Source organism: Leucoraja erinacea, chromosome 16 (assembly GCF_028641065.1).
Source record: "Leucoraja erinacea ecotype New England chromosome 16, Leri_hhj_1, whole genome shotgun sequence".
NCBI classification, from domain to species: Eukaryota; Metazoa; Chordata; class Chondrichthyes; order Rajiformes; family Rajidae; genus Leucoraja; species Leucoraja erinaceus.
The window spans coordinates 23,805,719-23,833,538 of NC_073392.1; the positions used below are offsets into that span (position 1 = coordinate 23,805,719).

General features: G+C 43.2%; 2 protein-coding genes across 6 annotated transcripts in view; both read left to right on the forward strand.

Moving 5' to 3' along the window:
• Nucleotides 1–172: 172 nt before the first annotated feature.
• Nucleotides 173–10,634, forward strand: rpl32 (ribosomal protein L32). Of its 2 annotated transcripts, none has more exons than XM_055647872.1 (4): nucleotides 173–315; nucleotides 1,385–1,485; nucleotides 3,366–3,547; nucleotides 10,454–10,634. In XM_055647872.1, exons 2-4 carry the CDS (start codon nucleotides 1,390–1,392, stop codon nucleotides 10,581–10,583), a joined length of 408 nt encoding a protein of 135 aa, XP_055503847.1. In that variant the 5' UTR covers nucleotides 173–315; nucleotides 1,385–1,389; the 3' UTR covers nucleotides 10,584–10,634. The 2 variants fall into 2 exon arrangements, with proteins under 2 accessions (XP_055503847.1, XP_055503848.1); XM_055647873.1 differs by having other exon boundaries at nucleotides 286–311.
• A 6,535-nt stretch (nucleotides 10,635–17,169) lies between these two features.
• Nucleotides 17,170–27,820, forward strand: part of LOC129704624 (NCK-interacting protein with SH3 domain-like) — a 95,822-nt gene continuing 85,171 nt past the window's right edge. For 2 of the 4 annotated variants that reach the window (XM_055647874.1, XM_055647875.1), the window contains exons 1-6: nucleotides 17,176–17,510; nucleotides 18,439–18,509; nucleotides 26,313–26,382; nucleotides 26,468–26,703; nucleotides 26,817–27,092; nucleotides 27,176–27,383. In XM_055647874.1, the coding sequence (XP_055503849.1) occupies nucleotides 17,340–17,510; nucleotides 18,439–18,509; nucleotides 26,313–26,382; nucleotides 26,468–26,703; nucleotides 26,817–27,092; nucleotides 27,176–27,383 (1,032 nt within the window). In that variant the 5' untranslated portion in view covers nucleotides 17,176–17,339. Of the gene's footprint in view, nucleotides 17,511–18,438; nucleotides 18,510–26,312; nucleotides 26,383–26,467; nucleotides 26,704–26,816; nucleotides 27,093–27,175; nucleotides 27,384–27,820 lie in introns of all 4 variants that reach the window. The other 2 variants (XM_055647876.1, XM_055647878.1) reach the window with 2 other exon arrangements.

The following is a 27,820-nucleotide window of genomic DNA, read 5'->3' on the forward strand; positions in this document are numbered from 1 at the left end:
GGTAATGGTGTCCAGGTGCAGCTCCTTAAAGACTGCATTAGGGAATGGGGCAATTAGCCCGCAATTGCGTTCTGCCCCGCCTTCGGAATGTGCCGGTGCCGGCGCCGCCACCACGCCAGCCCGACCGCCCGCCCGCCTCGGGGCGACCCGGGATGTCTCGAGCCGTGACAGTTGCGAGCAAACTATGACCTTTGGTTGCGAGCGGCGTAGGGCGACGCCGGATGTGACGCGAGTCTTCCCGCCCTCCGCGCTCTTATAGTTCCCGGCGGGCGGCGCGCGCTCTCCTCTCTGGCCGGTGGCAGCTCCGCTCTGTAGGTGAGGTCGCGCTCGCTGTGCCATCCGCCGCCATCCACCGTCCACAGAGCCTCTGGTGTCACTATACCGGCAGTGCCGGGACCGGACTGTCTCTGCCTGTGTTCTACTGCCCCCGGGCCCTCTACCGCGACGGGATGGGATGTGGGTGGGGGAATAGGCCCTGGGACCTGGCGGAGGTTGGACGGGACCTGGTGAGCGTTGGGTGGGCCCGGGATCCAGAGAGGGTTGCGGTGTGAAATGCAGCCGGCAGTCGATGCACGGCCTCGGCCTAAAGCGACCTCCAATAGGCCGGTGCGGGTCACGAACGTCGACCCATGAACCGTCCGGGCCCGACACTCGCGGGCAGCGTTTTTCGAGGCCTGAGCTGGGGCTCCGATCAGCGACGGATCAATTCTCCCTCTGGAGTGGCCGGTCTCGGACTGTAAATTCAGGAGGTATCCAGTGACACTGCAACTCGGTAGTAAACATGGAACAGGCTTCAGAATCAACGAGGTGTCGGGGGATGGGGGATGTGCATTGTTAAATTGGCGAGAAGTATACTTGTTTGCACAAGGATGTGGAGCGCATTGAGTACCGAGAATTTACTGATTGTGCTTTGGGAATCTTAGTGAACCTTTTTCTATTACCTTGAATGTGGAATTGTTGTTTGCAGAGCGATCGGTTGTTAATTTACAGCGATGTTAGCCATCTTGCATAAATAATCAAAACATTGTCATAGAGAGTATTCTCTTTGAGAGTAACTGAATTCTTATGAGCGTCATCCTCTGAGTGAGCCCCCAAGCACTCTTATTTTTCTGAAGGACAGTGACCCACAACGTTGTCTGTCCATTCTCTTCTCAGATGCTTATGACCCGCTTGTTCTTATTTAGTTTTTAGTTCAACCAGCACTTTGTTGTTTACACTTATTTACCATTCACTTGTTGGACAAGTTGCAGGACTACCATCTGGAGAGGATCCTTCTGCTGAGCAAAGTTTGCTGTGCATGTGGGGGGTTACTATGACTTTCATTAGTTCCTGTAAACGTGGAGATGTCAGGTACTGCTGCTAAGCTTGATGTTTAATCCACCAGGCACCATGGCTGCCCTAAGACCACTGACCAAGCCTGACATTGTGAAGAAGCGGCGAAAGAAGTTCATACGCCATCAGTCTGATCGCTATGTGAAAATTGCGGTAAGTTTAAGAGCAATAATATGTAGGGATGGACATTATATTCTATAAAATCATGGCTCATGGAATATCTCCCCTATTGTGTTTGCATAATAAGATTCCTTTACCCTTCATTACGTATATGTTAATCTCAGTGAACCCAATAATTGAGCCTCAATTGTATGAATTATCTGTCCCTTAGACTGAGACTGGCCTCTAATCCCACAATTGTCGACTGGGGTAATGCCCTCCCTGTATCAACTACATTGATTCTGCAGAGATCTCCCCTCATTCCCCTAAATTCTGCAAAATACAACCCCAGTCTCCTTTATCTCAGGGGGAGAGGAGGCGAGTAGGTAGCCTGGAGAGGGAAAACTCACGCCCGCTGTCCGCCGATCAAACCTCACGCCCATGGAATCCTCTCTTATGTCACCAAAGCCCAGGTGCAACGAGGTTGATCACTCCACCCATTTTTTACTCCGCCAGTAAAACTCTTGCCCTTTCACCTGCAAGCTCACTGTCCCTGAAAAACGTGCCCTGGGTCTTCGTTGCCCTTGTCTATAGCATTACATTCTTGCGTGTTTGAGGGAACCCATTGGGTTATGGTGTAATCATTCACAACAGTGTGTTACTGTTTAGTAGTTGGTCAGGATATTTTGAACTTGGATGCATTTGTGTAAAATGAATTGTCAGTGACAACAGAGCAGGGCTCGAAATTAACGGTTGCCCGGGTGCCAATGGCCACCTAAAGTCCCGCCAGGCAACCTAAAAGCCGTGTCATTTTGCCTGGTTTGGCAAGCACCCAGGACACCTATTGTTCAACTCTGAGCAGGCCCCCCTCTCTATCTCTCTCCGTCTCCGCCCGCCATCCGTGTCTGGGCCACCGGGTTTCTGGCCGTTCATCATCCACCGGCAAGGTCGGCCGCCTTGCACATGCGCACTGCCACGGCCAGCACATCCTCAGGTGCCCTGCACATGCGCACTGCCACGGCCTGCACATCCACACAACCACAGCCCAGCACATCGGCCGCTCTGCACATGCGCACTGCCACTGCAACTGGTCGGCGCTGGGCACTTTCTCCCTCCCTTTGCATTGTGGGAGATCTGGCTGCCATTGCTGTCTGGGACAGGACAATAAAATTCTCTTGACTTGGACTTAAGCAAAAAAGGGTTCTTGGGGGGGAAAAAAATAGCTACCTTAAATTTAGTTGCGCCTGGTTGGGTAACTATGGTAGGGTAAAGACTATTCCATGCTTTAATTGTGCGGGGGAACACCATGGAGCAGCCAGCATCTCTGGATAGAAGAAATTGGGTGACGTTTAGGGTAGAGACTCTTTAGACTCCCTCTGGTTTTAATGTTTTTAGTTTAATTTAAATATACAGCATGCAAACTGGCCCTTCGGCCCACCGAGTCCACGCCGAACATTGATCACCCGTAAGCTAGTTATATCCCACACATTAGTGATGTAAGTCAAGAGTGTTTTATTCTCTCACATCCCAGTTAGAACAACGTTGAGACGTGTAAAAAAAGTTGAGATACTGTATTATAATTTTGCTGCATGTCATTGTGGTATATATCATGTCTTGATTGGTGAATATGTTTAGTTTGTGACTTTATTTGAAGCAGAAATAATATGCGAATGCTTCATTGAGCATAATTCCGACTGGTAACTGTGCACTTCCTCTGAGCACATTATCGCACGTGTCATGCAAGCCGCTTAAATGAGCACATAAACTGTCATTTGGCAACCTAAAAAGCTGCCTAGGTTGCCCGGCTGGAAAACAGAGAAAAAAAGTTAAGTGAGAGCCCTACAGAGTCTGGAAGAATATCCTTTGGGTGACTTCTGGAGATGTGCAAGTGGCTGCACATACGTATTTATTCAAATTTATATTTCCCTCAACAGCGTAACTGGCGGAAACCCAGAGGTATCGACAACAGAGTACGCAGGAGGTTTAAAGGCCAGATTCTTATGCCAAACATTGGTTATGGCAGCAACAAGAAGACCAAACACATGTTGCCCTCTGGATTCAAAAAATTCTTGGTTCACAATATAAAGGAGCTTGAGGTTTTGATGATGAGCAACAAGTAAGTGCAGCTGAGTGTTTATGATTGCTGTAGAATGCCTTTCTGATCTTAGTGATAATTTTGTTTCTCAAAGGCCAGTCTTGTAAGTGGGTCTTGAAACACACATGGGAAATCTCGCCATGTTAAAATTTATCTGGGCCAATTTTGTTGGAAAATTCTAGTAGGCTGTTGCACATTCTACATGATTTCCACATTCCAGTAGGTTGTTGCAAGAGTCGGTACGCAGAGTTGCAATTCCAGTGAAACAGTACTGGTGGTAACTGAGGTAGTTCAGCCCAATGGTATAAACATATAAATTAATGCCTTACCAATTCATTAATTTGTAAGGCATTAATACATTTATCCTTGATAGATTTTTGAGACCTTTTCACACATTCCATTCAAACGTGACATAGGAGGGCATTGCTCACAAAGTGTAAAGACCATTTTTTAAAATCTCTCGATACACGATTTGCGCAGTTGGACCACTTCCCTTTGGTGCAATTTACAGTGAGCAGTTGGTCTATCCACCTGGAGGAAACCTACACAGTCAGAAGAGCATGGAATCCAGGGAAATATAGGCGGGTGAACCTCATGTTAGTGATAGAGAAATTATTGGAGAGAATTCTTCGAGATAGGAATTATTCTCATTTGGAAGGGAATTAGCTAATTAGGGTTAGCCAACACTGCTTTGTACACAGAATGCTGGAGAAACTCAGCGGGTGAGGCAGATTGGCGATTGTCCCGCGGCCATTAAAGCCACGCCGGGTGATGCGAGGTCGCACACCGGGTTCTTGATGTTAGAGCCCCCGGCGTGCGCTCGCACAGTCCCGCGGCCATTCCAAGCCGCGCGGGGCGGTGATGTCAGGCCCCGCTCCAGGAGCTCTTCGACCCCACAACTCGGGCGGGAGAAGTCGCTGTTGCGAGAGCCCTGAAAAGCGGTCCCCCTCCAGGGACCCGCGGGCTCCCGGTGCTGCCGTCCGCCAGACCCGCAGTTGCAGCCTCCGAATCTCCGGAGGTCGGACCGCAGCAGCGCTCCACCACCGCTCCTCCCGCTCCAGACTCGGCCAGCTCCGTGACGGTGACGGTGAGTCGTCGGCACCAGAGTCCCCGGTCTTCTCCTGTTGGAGGCCGCTCCTCGTTGCAGCCCCAACGACAACGGAGACCCGACAAGAAAAGGTCGGGTCTCCCGTGCAGGGAGAGATTTAAAAGTTACCCCCTCCCTCCCACCCCACCCGCAATAAAAAAAGGTCCCTCGTATTAAGCTGATCGAGAAGGTTTAAGATATACAAAATTCACGGTGACTTAGTGGTAAGATATATGACTGATGTGTGTGGTAAGCAATTTTCTGGGGAATATTCTGAGGGATAATGTAGATAGGCATTTGGATAGACAGGAATGATGGGGAGAGTCGGCATGGTTTTGCACATGGGATATCGTGTCTCACAAATCTGATTTTGTTTATTGAAGAAGTAACTAAAAAGGTTGATACGGGCTAAGCCGTAGCCATAGTCCAAGTGAACTTCAGCAAGGTTCCGCAAGGTAGGCTGCTCTGGAACATTAGATCGCATGGGATCCCGGGAAAGTTAGCTAACTGGATAGAGAATTGGCTTCATGGAAGGAAGTGGAGGGTGATGGAAGATTGTTTTTCTGGACTGGAGACCTGTGACTAGTAGTGTGCCTCAGGGATTAGTGCTGTTTGCTGGTCTATACAGGCGATTTGGATGATAATGTACATTCATAATTAGTACGTTTGCATATGGCGTGGAAGTAGCTGGCCCTAAATGTTTATGACAAATTGCATCAGGATCTTGATCAGGTGGTCTGAGGAATCGTTAATGAAGTTTAATATAGACAAGTACGAGGTGTTGCATTTTGTGAGGTCAAACCAGGGCAAGCCCATCACACTCAAATAGTCAATGAGAATTTCAAGGGCAAGCATGCCAGGATATTGCAGGCAGCTCCAGGACTAATATGATTTTCGTAGTAGGGATTTAACTTTCCCAATATTGACTGGGAGTGTCATAGTGTAAAAGGTTTAGACGGGACAATTTATCAAATGTGCTTAGGAAAGTTTCCTCGGGCAACATGTAGAGGCCTCTACATGGGAGAGGGCAACACGATCTAGTCCAAGGTAATTGGGAGGGGAAAGTGGCTGAAGTGTAAATGGATGTTAATATTCTGAATTGGGGCAAGGCCAACTTTGAAGGTGTTAGACAACAACTCGCTTAAGTTATTTGGAGCAGGTTGTTGAAGAAAAAGGAACGTCTAGAAAGTGGGATGTTTTTAAATGTGCCGACTAGAATCCAGTACATGCACGTCTCTGTCGGAGTGAAAGGGAAGGCAGGTGGGCATAAGGAAGCTGGAGTTCCTGGAACTGTGGAGCATGCTGAAAAAGGAAATTAGGGCACAAATGGGACAGGAGATAGCTCTAGCAGTTAATCTTTTTTTTTAAAGATAATAATCAGGAGAATTTATGTCCATTAAGGAAAAAAGAGTAACCAGAGTGAGAATGGGGCCTCTTGAGAATCAAAGCAGTCAACTCTGTGTGGAGCCACAGGAGATGAGCATGGTCTTCAATGAGTATTACTCCTCTGTTTTTTCCACGTAGAAAGACATGGGAACTTGGGACAATCAATGAAAGTGTCTAAAGGGCAGTCAGTGTTATGTTTGAGGTGCTGAAATTCCTCTTAACGTGTATAAAAGTAGACACATCTTCCGGGCCTCATCAGATATATCTGAGGACACTGTGAGAAGCTAGAGAGGAAATTACAGGTGCCCTGGCTGAGATCATTTCATCATTAAATATGGATGAGGTGCTGTAAGACTGGGGGGGTGGCAAATGCCTCTATTTAAGAAGGCATGCAGAGAAAAGGCTTGAAACTAGTGAGCCTGACATCTGGTTGGAAAGTATTCTGAGGGATGAGACATACATGCATTTAAATGGACAACGGCCGATTAGGGATTGTCAGCACGGTTTTCTATGTGGGAGATTGGGTCTCGTGAATCTGATCGAGGTTTTTGAAGATGTGACTAAAAAGGTGGTTGAGGGATTTCAGCAAGGCTCCACTTCTTTGGTAGGCTGCTTTGAAAGGATAGATTGCATGGGATCCAAGGGCAGCTAGCCGACTGGATAGAAAATTGGCTTCATGGGAAGAAGCAGAGGGTGATGGTAGAAGGTTGTTTTTCGGACTGGAACCTGTGATTAGTGGTGTGCCTCACTTCTGGGTTGGGGCCCATTGCTGTTTGTCATCTATCCATGATTTAGATGACAACGCAGGAGGAAGAGGGGTGATCTTATAGAGATGCATAAGATTATGAGGTGAATAGATGGGATTAATAAGGGCATGATGAACCAGAGGACATAGGTTTAGTGGAGCTGCCAAGTAGTACGGATTTTCCGTATTTTGTACGGATTTTCCGTATTTTGTACGGAAAGGCGATAAGAATACTGATGTACGATTTTGTGTTGTTAAATACGGATTTTTACAAAATCGGCCCGACTTCCTGTTTCATTAACATACCACTCGCCAGTGGAAAAGTAATAACCTGGTGAAATTGACTTAAGATCTTGCTGCTTAAAAAATGCAAGGATATAAAAAGCCATACTGTATCTCTAAAAATTATAGCAGATTAAATCTATTAGTATTTTAAATTTCAAGATCTGGGTGAGCTTTGATCTATCTACCTGTCCCGCTCCAGGTTTAAACAGAACGCTGTCAGTTTTAACGCGTGGGAATTTAAACGAAGAGCTGTCGGCTACAGCACTATGGGTTCTAAATATAGCGCTACCGGCTGGAGCGCTATGGGCTTTACACATAGCGCTATGGGTCATAGACTGTTCGGGAAAATTCTCGTATAACAGCGAGTCTTTGGAATTCTCTTTCTCGGTGGAAGTTGAGCCTTTGCTTTTTGATCAGGCAGTGGTAGAATTCTGGGGAAGCCTAGTGGCGAAAGGTTACCAGTGGCATTGCAGTTACATTGGGATTGGCCTTGATTTTACAGAACTGTGGGTGGGCTCAAGGGGGAGAGAGGGAGGGAGGGAGAAAAAAACAAGAGAGCAGGGATGGTGGGAGGGAGAGAGGAAGGAGGGAGAGGGAGGCTTCCAAAATGGTTTCTACACCATCATCTGGTGCTGGAAGCAGCCTTTCAAACAGCAGTACACAAAGAGATGGCAATGAGTGCACTGTCGTGCATAGAAGACATGTCAATAGGTAGCAAAGTTATGCATTCTTGTACTCTTACCTGGGTATGACCGCACATAAAAAACAACATTTTTTCAGCAAAATGGCACTGCATAAAAATTGATTTCCTCAGCAAAATACTGATTTTCAGATACTAGAATACCTAAATGCTCTGATAAAACTTGGCAGCTCTGGTTTAGGGTGAGAGTGGAAAAGATTTAATAGGAACCTGATGGGCAACTTTTTCCCATGTGGAACGAGCTGCAACTGGTTGAGGCAGGTACTATCACAACATTTATAAGACATTTGGACAGGGACGTGGATAGGATTGGTTTAGGATATGTGCCTATGCAGACAAGTGGTACTAGTGTAGATGGGGCATCTTGGTTGGTGTTGGGCTGAAGGGCCTGTTTCCACTCTATGACCATATGGTTGTATGGATTCAGAACTGGCTTATTTGTAGAAGACAGGGTTGCAATGGAATGTAGACATTCTGCTGGAGGTCTGTGACCGGTGGAGTTCTGCAGGGATCTGTGCTGCGACCTTTGCTGTTTGTGATGTATGACATAGACGTAAATGTGGATGGTTTGGTGACGATGTTTGATGAGGACACCAAAATTGAAGGGCTGCGGACAGTGATTAATGCTGTCAAAAGATATAGTGTGATATTGACCAGCTGCAGAAATGGCAGGTGGAGTTTAACCTGAGCAAGTGTGAGGTGATGCACTTTGGGAAATTGAATGTACAGAGAGAAACTCTGAACAGCACTTCTGTGCAGAGGGATCCAAGTTCATAGCTCACGGAATGTGGCAGTACAAGTAGATGGGATTGTTGAGAATGTGTATGGTATGCTTGTCTTCATTGCTAGGGACATTGAATATAACAGTCAGGAAGCCATGATGCAGCTTTAAAGGACTTTGGTTAGGCTGCAATTGGAGTATTGTGTTCAGTTTTGGTCACCCCATTATAGAAATTATGTGATGGCTTTGGACATAGTAGAGAGGAGGTTTACCAGAATGCCGCATGGATTAGAATGTTTCAGCTAAAGGGAGAGGTTGGGTAGACTTGAATTGTTTTTTTCCTAAAATATTGGATATTGAGGGAAGGCTTGGTTGGTTTATAAAATCGGGGTATTTATAGGACAAATGGCCAGAATCGTTTCCCCTTGGGTGGAAATTTCCAACCCTAGAAGGCATAGCTATAATGTGAGAGGAGGAAAGTTTAATAGATGTGTGGGGCAAGTTTTTTTTGTTATTTTTTACGATATTGGCCTTTTGATAGGCATATGGTTTAACGGCATCATAATTGGCACAAACCTCGTGGGCTGATGGGCCTGTTTGTGTACTAGACTGTTCTATTTTGAATGTACAAACTCTGATTCCCTCAGCTTGCCTTTCAACCCATCTGCCTCTGCTTCCACCTACATTCTGGCATTACTGCCACTTTCAACGTGACCATACTACCAGTCACGCCTTCCCTTCTGCAGAGATACCTCTCCGGAGCTGCCAAGTAGTATGGATTTTCCGTATTTTGTATGAAATTGCGATTAGAATACTGATGTACGATTTTGTGTTGTTGAATACGGATTTTAAATATGGAATTCAGTCTGAAGAAGGGTCTCGACCAGAAACGTCACCCATTCCTTCTCCAGAGTCGTTGCCTGTCCCGCTCCAGGTTGAAACAGAGCACTGTCAGTTTAACGCGTGGTAATTTAAATAAAGCGACCTGGGTTCTAAATATAGCGCTACCGGCTGGAGCGTGATGGTCTTTACGCACAGCGCTATGGGTCACAGACTGTTCAGGAAAAATTCTCGTATAACAATGAGTCTTTGGAATTCTCTTTCTCAGTGGAAGTTGAGCATTTGATTATTTTTCAGGCAGTGGTAGAATTCTGGATAAGCCTAGTGGTGAAAGGTTACCAGTGGGATTGCAGTTACATTGGGATTGGCCTTGATTTTACAGAAGGGTGGGTGGGAGAGAGGGAGGAAAAAAAGGAAGGAGAGAGGGAGGGTGGGAAAGAAAGAGAGAGGGGGGGCTTCCAAAATGGCTTCTACATCACCATGTGCTAAAAGCAGGAAGCAGCTGTTCAAACAGCAGTATACAAAGAGATGGCAATGAATGCACTGTCCAGTAAGCTGCGTAGCAGCCATGTCAATTGGTAACAAAGTTATGCATTCTTTTACTCTTAAATGGGTATGACTGCACATAAAAAATAATTTTTTTTCAGCAAAATGGCACCGTGTAAAAATACTGATTTCCTCAGAAAAATACTGATTTTCAGGTACTAGAATACTGAAATGCTCTGACAAAATTTGGCAGCTCTGCCTCTCTGCACATTTGCTTGGTTCGCTCATCGCTCCCTTTCCCCTGCAACTGCACGAGGGAGGTGTTGCACCTCTCTCTACATCTCTCACTTACATCCAGGGTCACAATAACCCATCCAGGCGAGACCAAAGCTAACTTGCATCTCTTTCAACATCTATTGTCTTCGGTCGGTGCTCATGATGTGCCAGCCTGTACATTGGTGAAACTAAGCAGACTTTTCATCAAATGCTCCTGCTCTGTCTGCCACGGCTCCTTTGCGGGGTGGCAACCAGCCTGCTCTGCTCTGCGGGTGATTCCACCCAGAGTGGGAACTCTAGCGTGATGCCTGACTCGCTCATTATTGTGATGATTTGTGTGCTGTTGTCTATTTAACAAGTGGGGTTGTGTGCAATCCTTCAACTAATTTATTCTTTTCCAGGACATATTGTGCTGAAATCGCTCACAATGTCTCCTCCAAAAACCGCAAGACAATTGTGGAGAGAGCAGCCCAGCTTGCGATCAAGGTCACCAATCCTAATGCCAGGCTACGCAGCGAAGAAAATGAATAGTCTCTTTGCTGAGCCACAGCCACTGTTTAATAAAAGTTATAAATGACAAAATCTCCTCTTTTTTAAATATAGTGGGATAAGTTCCAAGAGCATTTTGGAAATTCTCAATTTTTGGGGAATATGTTAGTCAGAGACGGTGAAGCTCCTGCTGAACTGTCTTCTTGTAACTAATGTCGACGATTCTAGGCAGCATCCTGGTGAATCCCTTCTGCACTCCCTCTATTGCTACTACATGCTTCCGGCAGTGGTAACCTGAACTGTGCACATTGTTGGGGAGTGTTGAAGAGCAGATAGAACTAGGAATGTACGGTGGATCTATGATAACTTGTAAACTTTCTAATCATGCCTTCTACATTCTCATCAAGATCATTGATGTACCTTGTTTGGAAATGTTGATGGGTCTACCAAAAGTTTGCTGACTATACCAAAAGGAGGAGTTGCAGTCAGCGCCAGAAGGCTGTCAGTAGGAAGTAGTGGGGTATAGATCAGCTGTAAAAATGGCTGATGGAGTTTAATCTGAACAAATGTGAGACATTGCACTTTGGGAAGTTGAATATGGGGTGAGTAAATTGTTAATGGCAAGGACTTAACAGCATTGATGTGCAGGGGGGTCTTGGAGACCAAGTTCATAGCTCACTGAAGGTGGCAGCACAAGTAGATAGGGTGGTACAGAAAGTGTATGATATGCTTCGCTTCATTGCTACTGGCATTGAGTATAAGTCAGGATGTCATAAGGGTGCAGATTCGTAAGACACGATTTCCCACATACAAAGCCATGCTGACTATCCAAGTGCATTTATACCTCCAAATTCTCTCCAGTAATTTGCCTACCACAGATGCTAGGTTGACTGGTCCATTGTTCCTAGGCTTATCCTTGCAAACCTTAACTAGTAGGTCAATTGCCACCTCACCATGTCCAATAATGATTGGTATAGCTCAGCATTCCCAGTCAACCCATCCCCCTTGTACAGTTCACCCCTGCCCCATAAGCGTCCCCAATGGTAAATAAAATCAGAATCCCTGCACCAGCTCCTCAGCCCTGCATCCATTTGTCCTATCTACCAGCACCTATCCTCATTAGCACATGGCACTAGAGGTCATTAACCTGGAGGTCTGCCTTATAACCTTTTGCATAACTCCCTATATCCATTTTGTGGGACCTCATCCCTTTTCCTACCAATGACATTTATCAACATGCATAACTACCTGCTGCTCACCCTCCCTCTTTAGAATTTCGTGCAACTGCTCCGAGACATCCTGGACCCTTGCACCAGGGAGGCAACACAACATCCTGGAGTTTCGATTGCTGCCATAGAATCTCTGTTTGGCCCATCTCCCCAACTAAGGTGTCTCATACCACATACCGACTGCTGCTCACCCAAACGGGTCATCCCCATAACAGTATACAAAAGGGTATACCTGTTTTGAATTGGAATGGCCACAGGGGGGTCATTGTCTCCCTTATGGTCACCCACCCACTCCTGTATCTTAGGTGTGACCACCTTGCTACACTTTTCTATGAAGCTCTGATTCTCCTGGAAGAACCCGAGGTCGAGCAGCTGCAGTTCCAGTTCCCTAATGCAGTCTGCAAGGAGCTGCACCTGGACACAATTAACATGTGTAGCCACCAGGGATACAAATGACTGAATCTATCAGTTATCAGAAAAGCTGAAATTGTATAGTTATTCTGTCTAATGTGCTTGTAAAGCTGCTGTGACCATGGGTTTCCTCCGGGTGCTCTGGTTTCCTCCCACATCCCAAAGACGTGGGTTAACTGGTCTCTATAAATTGCCGCTAGTGTGTAGGGAGTGGATGTGAAAATTGGGTAACATAAAACTTGTGAATGAGTGATCGATGGTCAGCATCGACTCAGTGGGCTGAAGAGTCAATGTTCTTAGCATGTAGCATTAAGGAGGACACAATGACAGCTGGTCAAGATGCTGTCTCGTAATGCCAATGATCTGGGTTTGATCCTGACTCTAGTAACTGTCCGTGTGCAGTTTGCATGTTTCCTGCATGGATTTCCTCCCAAATATTCCAGTCTCCTCTCAAAGATGACTGGGTTTGTAGGTTAATTTTCCTCCATAAAAATTGCCCGCAGTGTGTTGGGAGTGGATGAGAAAGTTCAATAACAATGAAAATGGGTTTAGTTTAAAGATGTAGCATGGAAATACTCTTCAGCCCACCGGGCTCACTCTGACCATTGATCACCCGTTCAAAATAGTTCTGTTATTCTATTTTCACATCCACTCACTACGCACTAAAAAAGGTATTTGGTATGTTTTCCATCGTACGCTGGGGCACACTAAGAATTGGGGCATCATTTTGCAAAACATTATATACACTAGGTTTATTCTCACTGGCATGTAGGAAGCTAAAGGGTGACCCTACGTGGGCTTATAAAATTATAAAGACAGTTAGGATAGATTAATCAGAAGATCTTTTTCCCAGGGCAGTGTGTGCATGTTGAGCAAGTAGATTCAGTCTCAGAGGCATAGCAGCTCAGGAGATTTAAAGGAAAATAAGCCATTTGACTGCCATCCAATGCTCATTGGTGTCACTGCAGCCAATAAAAACAAAATGAATAACGATAAGTCAGATTGGCAGAGGCCATGTGTAGAGAAGAAATGCCGTGTTTGAGAGTAAAATCTGAGGCTTCAACAAGGGATGAGCAGAAGATGTCGGCAGGTTAAGTTACTTGTCTTTTTATGCGTAATTCCCCCTTTATACAGGACAATTTTCCTGTAATGGGGCGACCTGCACTGGATGCAATACTCCAAATGCGACCTAATCAAAGTGTTATTGAACTACATCATGACTTCCTAAAGTGTTATATTAGGTTATTTGTGAAACTGCAAATAAAATCTTAAGATTGTGCTTTTATTGCTGTTTTGAAAACTTTCTGGGGTGGTTTGCAAATCTTGTGTCCTTGCACCAAAATCCTAGATCCCTCCATGAAAGGACCAATGGTAATGGTGCCTTACTACGTGGACTTGATTAACCTACTGCAGGGCCTTCAAGGAGAGATATTACCCAAGTGCTCCTGCAAATCCTCCAATTTCATTGGCAGGATCAACATGAGTCAGAGAATTCTCACAGGTCAGAATGCTCTGTACTGAGTGCCTGGGTAGTTCTGTTAGTCAGATCACGTTGTCTATGTGGCCAATACCGTGAAAAGTTGATTGAGCAACACACATAAATCCTGTGCAAATGGCACGAGCAGCCAGCTCACAAACCCTCCACCTGCTGGCCCCGTAAGGCTCTTTCTGTCCCATCTGAGTGGAAGTAAACCCTTCGTGTATGGAAAATAAGGAGAATTGTTAGAAACATTAAAAAATAGGTGTAGGCCAAGGGTGGGGAACCTGCGACCTTCTTGGCCATTAAGTGGGGCCTTTTGAATGAATCCAAATTTTGTAGAACAAATCCTTTTATTTTTATTCAAATGTTTTTGTTCATCTTTTATTATTTTTTATTTTAATCTTAAAATGAACGCATTTAAAATACCAAAGAGTAAAAAGAAGATTCAACAAAATACGTGCTTTTCAAGCGCGTATTGCTGTGAATCTACATTCTCCTACCTAACCCAAATCAAGACGCCCTTCAGGTCACAAATGGCAGATACCCATCTAAAAGATCAACTGAAACTGCGTACCTCCATTTTGCAACCAAATATTCAAATGCTTTCCCACAAAAAGCATAGAAACATAGAAAATAGGTGCAGGAGTAAGCCATTCGGCCCTTCGAGTCTACACTGCCATTCAATATGATCATGGCTGATCATCCAACTCAGTATCCTGTACCTGCTTTCTCTCCATACCCCCTGATCCCTTTAGCCACAAGGGCCGCATCTAACTCCCTCTTAAATATAGCCAATGAACTGGCCTCAACTACATTGTGTGGCAGAGAATTCCAGAGATTCGCCACTCTCTGTGTAAAAGATGTTTTTCTCATCTCAGTCCTAAACGATTTCCCCTTTATCCTTCAACTGTGACCCCTTGTTCTGGACTTCCCCAACATCGGGAATAATCTTCCTGCATCTAGCCTGTCCAACCCCTTAAGAATTTTGTACGTTTCTAATAGATCCCCCCTCAATCTTCTAAATTCTAGCGAGTACAAGTCGAGTCTATCCAGTCTTTCTTCATGTGAAAGTCCTGACATCCCAGGAATCAGTCATAACAAAGTCATTAAAATATTAGTTAATTAGAATTAACAAAATGTTTTCATTTTCTTGAAGTTCGTACATAATCGTTAAATTTTTACAAAATAATGTACATTTTGAAGCATATTGAAGTTTCTTGGATGCGGCCTTATTAGATTACAGCTAACTTAAAGCGGCATTCCAACATGAAAAGGTTCCCCACCCCTGGTGTAGGCCATTTGGGCCTTTGAGCTAGCACCATCACTCAATATGATCATGGCTGATCATCTAAAATCAGTACCACGTTCCTGCCTTTTCGCCATATTCTCTTGATTCCTTTATTTTATTTTAAGAGCTAAATCTAACTCTTGAAAACATTACAACTGTCTGTTTACAGAGATTTGTAATAGCGATGGCGTAGGAGAGTGATGGATTGGAAGCCATTAACCAGTAGTGTACCCCAGGAATCAGTGATGTGACCCAAAGAGCACACAGTAATGGTCTGGGGGCTAATGGGAAGTCGGTAGATGATGAGGAAATTGTTTCCCACAGCAGAGATGTGCAAAACTACAGGACATGGATTTGGGGGGAAATGTGTGGAGGGACAGATCCAGGATGAGAGGACTGAAGGGACGGGTTGGTGGTGAGAGAATTGGAGGGATGGGTTTGGGGCTGGAGATGTGGAGGGCAAGGTTCGCGGTGAGAGATATGAAGGGCACAAGTATAGGATGAGAGATTGGAGGGCGAGTTGAGTAAGAACTTTCCTCTCCAGTCGGGTTGGAGCTGCGCCTCCACTCCTCGCTGGCAGCGGGCCTGGGCCGACACTCCCGTCCGCAGACCTCTGGATGGAAGACCCTGCTTCAGACTTCCTACACATTAGACTTTTGCGCCGTGGTTGGGATGGATGGGAGCGGGGATTTCCACGGGCGCAAGGAACAAATTACCTAAAGTTTGCGTTGAGTGAACCGAGAATTCTTAACGTCCTCGCCGTACACCGAGAGTGGCTGGATTCCAGCTTCAGCTCAACCAACGTCGGTTACATTATCCGGACAGGCGGCGGAGGTCAGGAGCTGATGTGAGGCATCGGCGATGCTCTGGAATTCTAGTCGGCCGCCGCCGAGCAGCGGGGTCGAGGAAGCATCGCTCGACCCGGGGAGTAGAGGTGTCAGTTATTCCAGTGGCGAGCGGAGAGGCACCAGCTACCGCGGGCCGCTCACCTGTCGGGCGCTGACTCCTCGATCCCGGGATCCAACCACTCTCACAAAACGCCGGTGTACGACGAGGACAGTAAGAACACTCAGTTCACTCAACGCAAACTTTAGGTCATTTGTTCCAGCGCGGTCGAGACGAGGGGGTTCTGAAGTTGCATTCTCTCGATTGAGGACATTTTCTCGACTCTCCTAGAAGCAACGAGCCATGGCTTTACCAGTGGTTGTCTGTCTAAATGACATCTCTCTCCCCCACCTCTCACCATCTCTCCCTGTCTCCCACTTTCTCTCGCCGTTACACCCCGCTCTCCCCCGCTACCAGGCACCCCGTTCGCTTTTTTAAATTCTCGAATAACCTTTGACAAATCTCATGATTCCTTGCGTTTTCGGAATACCGAATTGGCTTACTGACTGCAGTGTGAACCATCTCTCCAACCTCATCTACTGTATCTGCTGTTCCAGGTGTGGACTGACATATCGGCGAGACCAAGCGCAGTCTCGGCGATCGTTTCGCTGAACACCTCCGTTCACTCCGCCTGGGTCTACGCGATCTAAACACTTCCCTTCCCATTTTGACCTTTCTGTTCTGGACCTCATTCACTGTTGAGTGAAACCCAACGGAAATTGGAGGAACAGCACCTCATATTTTACTTGGGCAACTTACAACTCAGCGGTATGGGAATTGATTTATTTAGCTTCAAGTAACCATTGCCTTAGTTAGCTTTCTCTCTGTCCCCCGCCCTGGTTCTCCAACTAGTTTCATTATCTTTCACGTTTACTGATTACGTTTACTGTTTGTGTGCATCGCTGTTAACTCCCGCATAGCTAACATTCTACACTTCCTTAGCAGCATCTGCTTTGATCTGTCGTTTTCACACCTTACCCGTACACATGTTTCTGGACTCCCTCTCCCCTGACTCTCAATAGACAATATGTGCGGGAGGAGGCCATTCGGCCCTTCGAGCCTGCACCACCATTCAATGTGATCTCGACTGATCATCCCCAATCAGTAGCCCGTTCCTGCCTTGTCCACATCCCAATAATCTGAAGAAGGGTCTCGATCCGAAACGTCACCCGTTCCTTCTCTCCAGAGATGCTGCCTGTCCCGCTGAGTTACTCCAGTATTTTGTATTTTGTGTCTATCTCCAGTATTTTGTATCTATCTTCGGTGTAAAGCACCATCTGCATGCAGTTGCTTCCTACACACCTCCCTGTGGGACGTTGCGGAACCTGTGATGAAATCACGCAGCATGGACGTCAGAGCCGCAGTGTTTACAGGGAGCGGGGACTGCGCGCCGAGCCGCGAGCGGAGCTCAGGGAACGCGCGAGCCCGGGGCCGAGCGGGAGCCCGAGCCCGAGCCCGCCCGAAGGAGGACGAGGACAAGGCAGAGGCCCCGCATCACCGCCGCCATGTACCGGGCCCTCTACACCTTCCACTCGGCAGAGCCGCACTCGCTGCACTTCACGGCCGGCGAGAGCTTCGTGATCCTGGAGCGGAGCAACCAGCATTGGTGGCTGGCGTCCAAGAGCAGCACGGGCGAGGTGGGCTACATCCCCGCCTCCTACATCCACAAGGACGAGGTGAGCCCGGTCGGCCCGGACCAAGCGCCATTAGTATTCAGCGGAGCGCGGCAGCCCCGGCTCCGCCGCCCACACACATTACTATAGTCAGGCCGCCGCAGCCTTGCAACTTCCCCACTCCACCGGCCGCTGCAGGCCGCATGGGGGGGGGGGGGGGGGGGGGGGGGGTCAGGTGGGACTAGGGTCAGGTGGGGGTGAATCGTTCCCGGAGTAGGGAATGTACAGGAGGCAGATAACTCCCGAGGATCGGGAATGTGGAGGAAGCGGCTAGTTTCCGGGGGTCGAGAATGTGGTGGAGGCGGATAACTGCCGGGGGTCGGGAAAATGGTGGAATAGGATAACCACCCCACCTCCCCCACTGGGTTGGGAATGTGGTGAGAGCGGATCGCCCCCGGGAGGGCTGGAGGAGAGTAGAGTTGTGATGGGTCGTCCGGGATGGGGTGGCATACGTGAGTAGCAGTGTACTTGAAGGGGGGAGGGGGGCGAGTTTTCGTAAGGGTAGATTATCAAAGGGGTTTGAGTGCCCTGGGGCAGGTGATCTGGGTTTTATGAAGCCGTGGGGTTGGTTAGCCTTCTGGTTGGTGTGGGGATGTGATCCCTGGGTGGTAAATGCTTGTGGCTGCCTTGGTTTGTAGGCGGATAATAGGCAGTGTTGTTACTGTTGGGGAGATTGTAATGTGGGTGTAAGACTATCCTGGGGTTGTGAGAGGGCTACCACTCATGAGCGTTTGAGTTGAGATATGCCATTTTGAGGCCCGAATGGGGAGTTGCTGTGATGAGTTGATGAAATTAATGGTGTTGTTTGGGCTGCCTGAGCAAGTAAATCTGTTAGAGAACTCGCCAGGGTGGTATGGGATAGGAGGTGCTGGATTTTTGTGTTTTGCTCCGTTATTTGTTGCGGCTATCATGTGCTCCTATTGCTTTCCAGTGTGGTGAGGGGAACGTCATAGGAGATGGGAGAAATATGGCAAATGGGATTGCCTCGGGTGCCAAAGATGGGTATGTTGTATTGCGTGCCATCTTGAGTTTGGCAGAGTACTGGTGCGATGGGGCTAAGCATTCTAGTTGAAAACGTATGTGGTTTTTACACTTGATCCTATGGACATCTTAAACACTGCTGGATATCTTGCCAGTAACAGAGATCCCACATTCTCGTGTGAAAGAGCAGGGAATTATAATGAGCCCTCGCATTTCACAGAAATGTAGGAAAGCTGGGTAAATGTCAGACATTAAGGTTTCTGTTTGTTGTTCGTTAGCAGTGTTTTTAACGTTTTATAATTAAACATTATATTCTGATTTTGTATGTGATATTTTCTACTGTCCCTTTCATAAATGATCTTACAGTTTATTTACGAGTTGTATTGAGAGAATGAACAATGGCACGTGGGAGATGCATTTAATGATGTGCTTAAATCTAAATTGCAGTGCGTCACAATCAAGTTTAATACATTAATTTGCACATTTGGTCCATTTGCTATTGGATTTACAGCAAAACGTGTTCTTTGCATTGCTCAAAACCTTTGATCATGACTTGTGTTCACAATTTAAATACAGAATGCTCACATCTGCAGTTGAGAGAGCATGTGTGTGCCAAATAAATATTTTGTACTCTATTTCAGCGAAATCAGAAATTAAGTTGCTGTTAATGTTATTTTACATTTGTGAAAAGTTTCACTGGAGCTCACTTATGCATACAGTGCTTGTGAATTATGGTATTTGTACATTTTATTTACTGTCACCAGTGTGATATCCCAACAGTATATTGTTGAGAGTAAAAGTGGGCAATGGAATTACTTTACTGTAGAATAACTTTTTTTTTCTTTGACTTCAATGACCCTGGTTCACTTACAACCTTGCTGTTGTGGCCATTGACACTGCAGTTTGATGCAATTTACAAGTAGAGTTAAATTGAAACCATCTAAAATCTAATTGACTATTGATTAATTAGGGATTTGTTCAGGTTGAAGTTATACTGGGGATTGATGGCCAAATTTACATTATGATACTGCATGAGTTATTTAAAAGAATGTGCATCGTTAGTAATGCCTACACGTTTCTGAAAATTCAGTTTCTGTGTTGGAATTTTTGAAAGCACTTGGTTAACACTGTGCTTGAATTAATCTTGCCCCTTAGTATAGAGCTGTGTTTTGTCAACCCATATAAATCAATTGAAGCTGGAAATAACATGTTCAGCATGATGTTTTTTTGTATTTCTCTGCATTCTGCAAGTTAATAATCTTGCTTAGTTAGTTGCTGTCTTTCAAAAATAAAATTCAGCTTATCTTGGCATTGTTTTAAAATTTTATTCTCTTAAGTTATTTAAGAGTTTTAAGATTTTTTTATTCATTTGCATTGTTGGCTTGCAATTTTATTATGGGGATTGATGCGATTGTGTTGTCATGAATGGTAAAGAAACATAACATTTAGTTCAGCTTGGTTTAAAAAGATGATCACAAATAGACAATTAAATTAAAAAAGCAACTTGGAAGCCTCTTGAAAGCCCCATGAAAAATCTTCAGAATTTATAGTTCACATCAATTGGGATCAATTTGTTTGACATGGTTAGGAATTCTTCCATTTCATTGAGGATATCTCACTGGTGACAGTGAGTTGCCCATAACTCACAAATGCTATGGACCCGAGTGTGTTATCATAGTCCTTTGCACAAATGTATGCGTTTGCCTGAAACTCTGGTCACTGGTGAGGTATTCTGCATTATTCTATGGGAGTGAACACCCCTTCAAGTTTCACACACTTTTTCCCCCAAGTCTATAGTGCATGGGGCCATGCTGATGCTGTTCACTGTATAGTTACCTGTTTCCTTTATCAAACGTTTTGATGCCTGCAAGTAGTGCCAACATTGTTCACTCTCTTAGAATTAAAAGTTCGGATGTTGGTGATGTTAATTTTGACCAAAATTTCATAATATGTAATGGTAAAAACTTTAAAGTGGGGGTGAAAAATGTGTCTTTTAATGGAAAATCCTTTTTTTTGCTGTAAACAAAAAGAAAAGTCAGCCAGTTCATGATACTTGGTAATTTAAGAGGGAGGATTTCTCCTTGTGAGTCTGTTCTTTGCTGATTTCCTATTCTTACTGAAGAACAAACCCTAAACTTTGCTGCCCCGATCCCACCCCCCCCCCCCCCCCCCCCCCCCCCCCCCCCCCCCCACCCTCCCGTCTACCTTACCTCTTTGATGCTTTAATGAATGGAATAACTGATTAACATAGTGATCTTTATTGTTGTGTAGTAACTGGCTGGTCATCTTAAAAGATGAAAGGTAATGTAATGCATTACTGTCTGAGGTTACTCGGCAGTTGTGAATATTAACCCCCGCTTTAATGTTAAATGTATGCATGTTAAATGTACTTTTCCAAAGTATTGGCTATTATTGCATGTTTTGAATTGATTTCATTTATCAGTATTCTTCTTTTGTTCTGTGAACATCGAATAATCAGTTAAATCGTATTTTAGCTTTTTTTTTTCAAACTGTGCTGTTTTCCATCTACATATCTTCATCTTTTGTTTTTGTTGAATATTTTTCCACTTCCAACTTCAAGCAGATTTAAAGTTGATTTAAATTGACATTAGTAAATACTTCATCAAAGTGAGGTGCTGTATAGTTTTCACAGCCTCTACAATAGCTGGTACTAGACTGTGATTCTTGGACATCATGTGAAATTCAGGAGATCTGGCAATTTCCAGATATTATTGGTGAGCATCAGAGACCTGAATAATGAATGACATTGATACAAGAACTATGGAGATGACCCAATTTACTATTCATTATTTGATTGTCATTCAGTCCAGGTTTAAGGGCACAGAGCAAAATGTTGAATGCAGTGGGCAGTATGTTAAGGGTTTATTTGTATTTGACATTGCCAAGCAGTACTATGACGATAGAAAATAGTTTTTGTTTGTGTGGAGGAAATACTTTGAGGATTGCAGTGTTTTAAATAATCCATGTTAAACAGGTGAATAGTAATGGAAACGAGGAGAATATTACCTGTTATATTCCTTGTATGACTTTTATTCGAGTTAATTTAACTTTTTTTCCAATGGCATTTTAGGTTAACCGTACAGTAAACAATTACTTTCACTTTGCCTTCCAAGCACAAACCTTGCACATGACCATGAGAAATCAACATAGTAAATTGCTATGATACTAGTGTGTTCTTGTTTTGGATGTATGTTTGGAGCCAAATTTAATTGTGCTTCTAGATGCCCCCTCACTGTTGTAATTGCTTTATGTGTTTTGCGTTAGGTAGATAATGCTCTGCTGCTGAACATATAGATGCACAAAATGTACCTCTGAGTTGAGGTTTACATTTTCTGCAGTGTAAACTTAAGGCACTTGGCCTTTGCAGATTGTGGACAAATTATACAATGCGCTTATGGTAGCTGGTATTGAGTACTAAACTTGGAATGCATTGCATGAAAATTCTGAAGTTGGGATATTTTAATGCTAACAATCACTTCAATAGTTTGATAGCTCTGCTTGCTTGGGATTTTTGATGCTGCAGGAATTTTTTTGTTAGATGTTTCCAAATTGTTGGAGGGTACAATGAAAGTCCAATGCCTTGTTTTATGTCTTTGATGTCACACAGGTTTCTTTGCTGTTCTTGGATTTAAAAAAAAAAAAATTATTTGCATGAATGTCCTGTAAATAACAAAGTAAACTTATGCTAGGTTTCATTTCTTGTTTTGGTTGATTTAATTTGATTTTTCTGCCGTGGCAGCAGTAAAGTTGCTAAATTGCACTTTGTACGTCCTGTTGAAGGAGAGAAAGCTATTCTGATGAATATCAAGTGCATCCTATTTTTGGGTTTATGTGTTTGGCATGACTGAATAGCACATTGATGGCAGAGCATGAGATTGCAGATGCTGAAATCTGGAGCAAAACACAAGCTGTTGGAGGAGCTCGGAGGTTCAGGCAGTATCTGTGGAAGGAAATGGCATTTGGCATTTTCGGTTGAGATCCTTCGTCTATACCTTAGTGGTGCTCTCTGAAGATAGTGGCAAACTACACGAAGTGTATTTAGGGCAAGATATGGAATGATACATTGCAGTTTTATTTCTATATATAAGCTATGTGGGAGATGTTTGTGACCAACGGACTGAACTGCAGACACTGAGAGAGTCAGCTAATCAACGCCCAATTTTTGATGTGTTCTATTGAAAGGCAGTTATGTATGGGCGCTTAGATTTTAACTTTCATTATTTACATTCTGATAACAGTGGAATCTTAGCTTTTATGCCATAATACAATTACAGCAAAGTTAATGCTGCCTTGACTTGTAAAATGTAATAGAAGAGTAACATGAAGTTGTCCTTTTGTGGGCTGAAGACCAATCTATTCAAGTAGTGACGATTGCATGAGTTGAGGATAGTGATTTGTAATTTATACTTCCACAATTCTACATTTATTGTGCTACTAAAGAAGGAACTTGCTTTATGCATCCTTGCATTGCATGTTTCATGATAAAATGAAGTACTTTTATAGAAAGTAGAATAAGAGTAGTACCTTAAATGTACAATAGCTAATTATTTGAATTATAGTTTTATTAAAGAACATTCATATTTTCAGATTCAACAAGCCTGCTGTTCCACTGGTATTATAGTCCTTGAATGTAAACAACCTGACCTACAGTGCACATGTGGCATCATAGATTGTTGATCTGTAACATGGTGTCCATTCTTGTAACCAAAAGTAATTATCTCTTTGGTGCCCATTCCTTAGGCTTTAATCTATAGTAATTTCTCTGCATCTTGCCTAATATAGTATTGATGCAGAACTCACAGTAAAGCCTTCCATGTCTTATAAACCAGTTAAATGAAATGAGTGATAGGACATTTTAAATATTTGATGCAGATATGATAAGTCTGTCTTCACTTTTCTCATCAGTGGCAAATCTCAATATGAGTTTTAGCCCATTTCACAAGTAAATGTGTCACCTGAGGTTCTAGAGTTCTCTGCTCCTGAAAAATAAGTGGTTTGTTTTTCTCTGCACCCTGAAAAAAGAGTAGGTCATTCAGTGCATCAAGCCTATGGCTCTGTTTGTTCACGTCTGATCTGTATTTCAATTCAATTTTACTCTGCTTTGCTTACTATATCTGGCAGTTGTATGTCAGAAGACTTTGTAGCTGTAATTGAAACAGCCTCAATTGTGTTATCCGAAGGCCTCAATGGTCACTTTTCTGTGTTATGTTGACCTCTGTTGGCCAATATGATCGATACTTGATACCCACTTGCATGAAGTAGAGTTCTTGCATGCCTTGTACTCTTGTCAGAGTGTGTAGGAAGGAACTGCAGATGCTGGTTTACCCTGAAGATCGATACAAAATGCTGAAGTAACTCAGCGGGTCAGGCAGCAACTCTGGAGATAAGGAATAGGCGACATTTCGACACGACATGTCACCTATTCCTACTCTTTCAGAGTGACTTTGAGAGTGTTTAATGCTCACTCTACGCTCATTTACTTGTTCAGAGCAGTATAGAAGATTTGGGTTAGTTATAAAATAGAATAGAATCGTTAATAGAATTGTTCTGCAGCATGGATACAAGGTGTCCCTGGGAATATTCAAGATAATTCTGTGATTGTTGGGTTTTGATACTGCCTGCTTCTGGAAAAGAAACCAAATTAGTTCTACTGCTCTGTATACAAGGACAGTTGTGATTTCAAACCTTGCTTTAGAAGAGGCGTAGGACAATCTTTCCAATCAGTCTGTAGAATATTTTCAATTTAATTGCAGGTTACAGCTAATATGTATATCTAGTAATGTGCAAACTGTATTTTTAAGTTCTCACTCCAGTAAATTTACCTTGCATTATATATGTGAAAGATCGAATGCAAATGGATCACATGCTACTGTTGATTTGGCATGCAATGTAAGGATTAATTCTATTTTGAAATCAATATTTTGGGTGCGTGAAATGGTATCATACAACTGAGGAGATAATTAGTGGGAAAATATACTCAATTGTGAAAGTCAAAAGGAACTTCAGATGCTAGAAATATTGTTAAAGTAGAACATGCTGAAAACACTCAGCAGGGCAGACAAGAAAAACAGTTAACATTTAAGGTCAAAAAGCTTTTGTCTGATATATAAAAGCTCCTTGGCCAAAACGTTAACTCTGTTTCTCTATCCAGGTGTTGCATAACCTGCTGTGTGTTTCCTTCAATTTCTGCCTTTATTATAAATACACCAATGTAATGTGGCAACGAGCATATTCTGAACCTTTTGTAAGTTTAATTTAGCAAATATTATAGAACTGAGTCCTGTTTTAACGAGAATGCAACTTGTAAGTTTGCAAAATTTATAACATGTTCGCCAGTTATGTAGTTTTTGAAATTAGCTCTATTTAATCTTCCAATTTGTAGCACAAATGGCTTTGGTGACCACCATTGGTGGTAAATACATTTAATACCTGGATAAATACACTATAGAAAATAACCCCGTATGACCATCAGTTAATTTTTTGCTTGTAGTTTTTCTTGACTCCCAGAATATGTGGAGAAAATGAATTTGCAGCGCTAGAATGGAAGGGAAAATATGTATGTCTTGAGTGCTGCTTTGAATCTTGGCCTTCTGGCATTAAACTAAAAAAGTGTAGGCAAGGACAGTGTTGCTGCTAACAGGTTAATGAGCACATTCCCTGAAGTATTGTTTTGTGGTCACTTGTGCTTGCAGTTTCTTGCTGGTTTCTAACTGGTACTGAAACAGTTGTGAATTTTATTTTATAACGTAGCCTGCGGTCAGCTGTAATCAGGGCTTGAACTGTTGTTTAGTTTTGATCTTTTCATGGTGGTGTTGGGGACTTGGGGAAGCTTTGCTGCTGCAATGGGGAAAAGACTGCTGGAGCATATAAGAATCGACAAATGTACTCGTTAACAAGATGAGCAACTTTGGAGGAACTCAGCAAGGCTGTGGAAGGACCAGCTGGTTGTGATGTACAGTTGTGACGCTTAAAGGGTGCAAGTTAAGTTTTGAAAGGTAAGAGGAAAATAATATATAGTGTTTTTAAATGTGTTTTTATTCCTTTCAATAAAATGTAAACGGTATTGTGCAGGGTTTGAAGGAGGCATAAAACTTTGTACTCTGTGTCAGCATTTTAGTTTTCAGCAACCAATACAGATCTTGCCATTTGGGTTACAGCATGAGAAATTTCACAGCAATTACAGGGTTATAGAGAAAGACAGCTATTAATTAATGGTAATGGACATGATATTGTGCAAGATTGTGAAGTATTATGATGAAATTGAATATTCTGATTGTGAATAAATTTTTTGTGCTTGAAGGTATGTGGTTCAATAATGGAAAATTAGTTGTTGATTGGGTAAAGGTAGCAAACATTTTTGTTTTTGTTTTAATTTTGTTCTAATAAGCAGCATTGTGTGTGTTTTAGTTTTCAGCTTCCTAACTCTCCTGTTTGAAACATTTACGGGAGCCAAGAATCCATTTGGTGGATATCAGTGTCTCAGAATTGTAAATTTCAGGCAAAGTTGATATTCTTGAATGGTTCAAATTTTGTAGCTTTCCTAGAATGAGTGTCTAAGGTATGCTTCTAATATAACTAATTTAGGATTGGTTTTGAATTGTAAGAATAGGAAGCTGAAAGTGCTTTTTATTTGGGAATCCATACATATATTGAGGCATTAATTGAAAAGGCAGCAGATGAAATGGATCAAACTTTTTTTAATTCGCCATGAGAGAAAGGATAAAAGCACATTTAAAAAGTATCATTCTTTTATTTAAACATTTCGTATTTTATTTTTAACTTCCATGTTTCACATTTTTCCAGTTTGGATGGACATACAATGCATCGCTCTATTTTAGAATTGTTTCACCGTAACACTACAAGATCACATGAGGTAATAATTTTGATTTTTTAAAAGCTTTTAAATTAGTTTAAAAAATGATCTTTTGAAATGCAATTTCCCCATCTTTCCTTTGCAGAATGCTGAGGGGGATTGTGCTAATGGTCATGAAATTGATGAAGATGACGACAAAGACAAAAGTGGTGACAATTATGCCAGTTGTTTTGATGATGAACTGAAGGAAGGTTCTAATTTCGATTATGGAACTATGAAAAGGTGTAAAGGAAGTAACTGTGGGCTCAAATCGTGGATTCAAATGGACCCACGACTCTTTTGTTTTCTATATGACGAGCAGCAGAACAAGTGCTATTGCAAGTAAGCATAAGTATTTAAATAGCAAGTAAGCATAAATATTTAAAAGCAAGTATTGTTGAACATTCATTGTTGAGATTATACACAAAATACTCTTTTGATGTGTTCTGTTTTAGAGTTTGTGTTGATAATAGCATTACTGATACAGAGTGGACAAGTGGTAGGTCTCCGCCACAAGGTGGGTGGAAAAAAGATTACTTGCTTCGCCACCTGGCCAGTAGGGAACACCTCCAGGCTCTGTCCGTCCCCATAAGTGCAGCCAACTGGGAGAAGGCGTTGTTTACTGATGCTCTGAACAGTGAGACAAAAGACGATGTTGTTCATCTGCTCAGAAATGTTCTGTGGTTAATCAAGGAACAATTACCCATTTCCAAAGCTAAAAGCCTACACAGGTAAAGACTGTTAATATAAACCTATTTTTTTTTTTGTCTCTGTATTGTTACTGTCTTTGTCTGACATAAATTTTTAATTTTAGGTTGATAGAAAGCCATGGTGTTTCTTTGGGCAGACGCCACAGAAGTAAAAATTACAGCTGGCAGTTTGTTGCAGCTCTTAATGAACCTGTTGAGGCAGAAAATTTATTGGCATTAAAACAAGCAAGGGTTCATTCTCTGATTGTAGATGAAAGTTCAGACATTGCCACTGAAAAGCATCTGATGATGTACACAAAATATCTTGCAAAGGTAAGTCTTAATTTAACAACATTTTAGGGCGTTATTATTGATGCAACAGTATCCAGTTGAAAGCTCAAAAACTGGTTTACTGCTTCTTCCAAATATAACTATTGCTTTCAAAGTGAGAGATTCACCCTGACTGCATGGTTATGTAATTCAACCATGGGTTATTTTCTCAGCTGGATTTTAATAAATTTCATTAATGATGTCTGGATAGATCTTTGGATCTAGAATAAAGGAGTGTTATCTAAATTCTAAGACACTTCTTTAGAAAAAGGTTAATAGTTGTTGGATGTGTTTAATGTCTCGTATGAATTAAATTGATTTGTATATTCAGTCAGCTATTTGACTTGCTAGGGAGAGAGATTTAAACTTACCTCTGTGACCCAGATTGGAGGGGTAATATCTAACATTTTCCTTCAACTCTTATTGCTTGGTTTAATGTA

Bases quoted from the DNA above. Each gene is read 5' to 3' on its own strand.
- rpl32 (XM_055647872.1), top strand. From the start codon at position 1,390: ATGGCTGCCCTAAGACCACTGACCAAGCCTGACATTGTGAAGAAGCGG. The intron at 1,486-3,365 runs GTAAGTTTAAGA...TTCCCTCAACAG, and splicing joins ATCGCTATGTGAAAATTGCG to CGTAACTGGCGGAAACCCAG. The intron at 3,548-10,453 runs GTAAGTGCAGCT...ATTCTTTTCCAG, and splicing joins GTTTTGATGATGAGCAACAA to GACATATTGTGCTGAAATCG.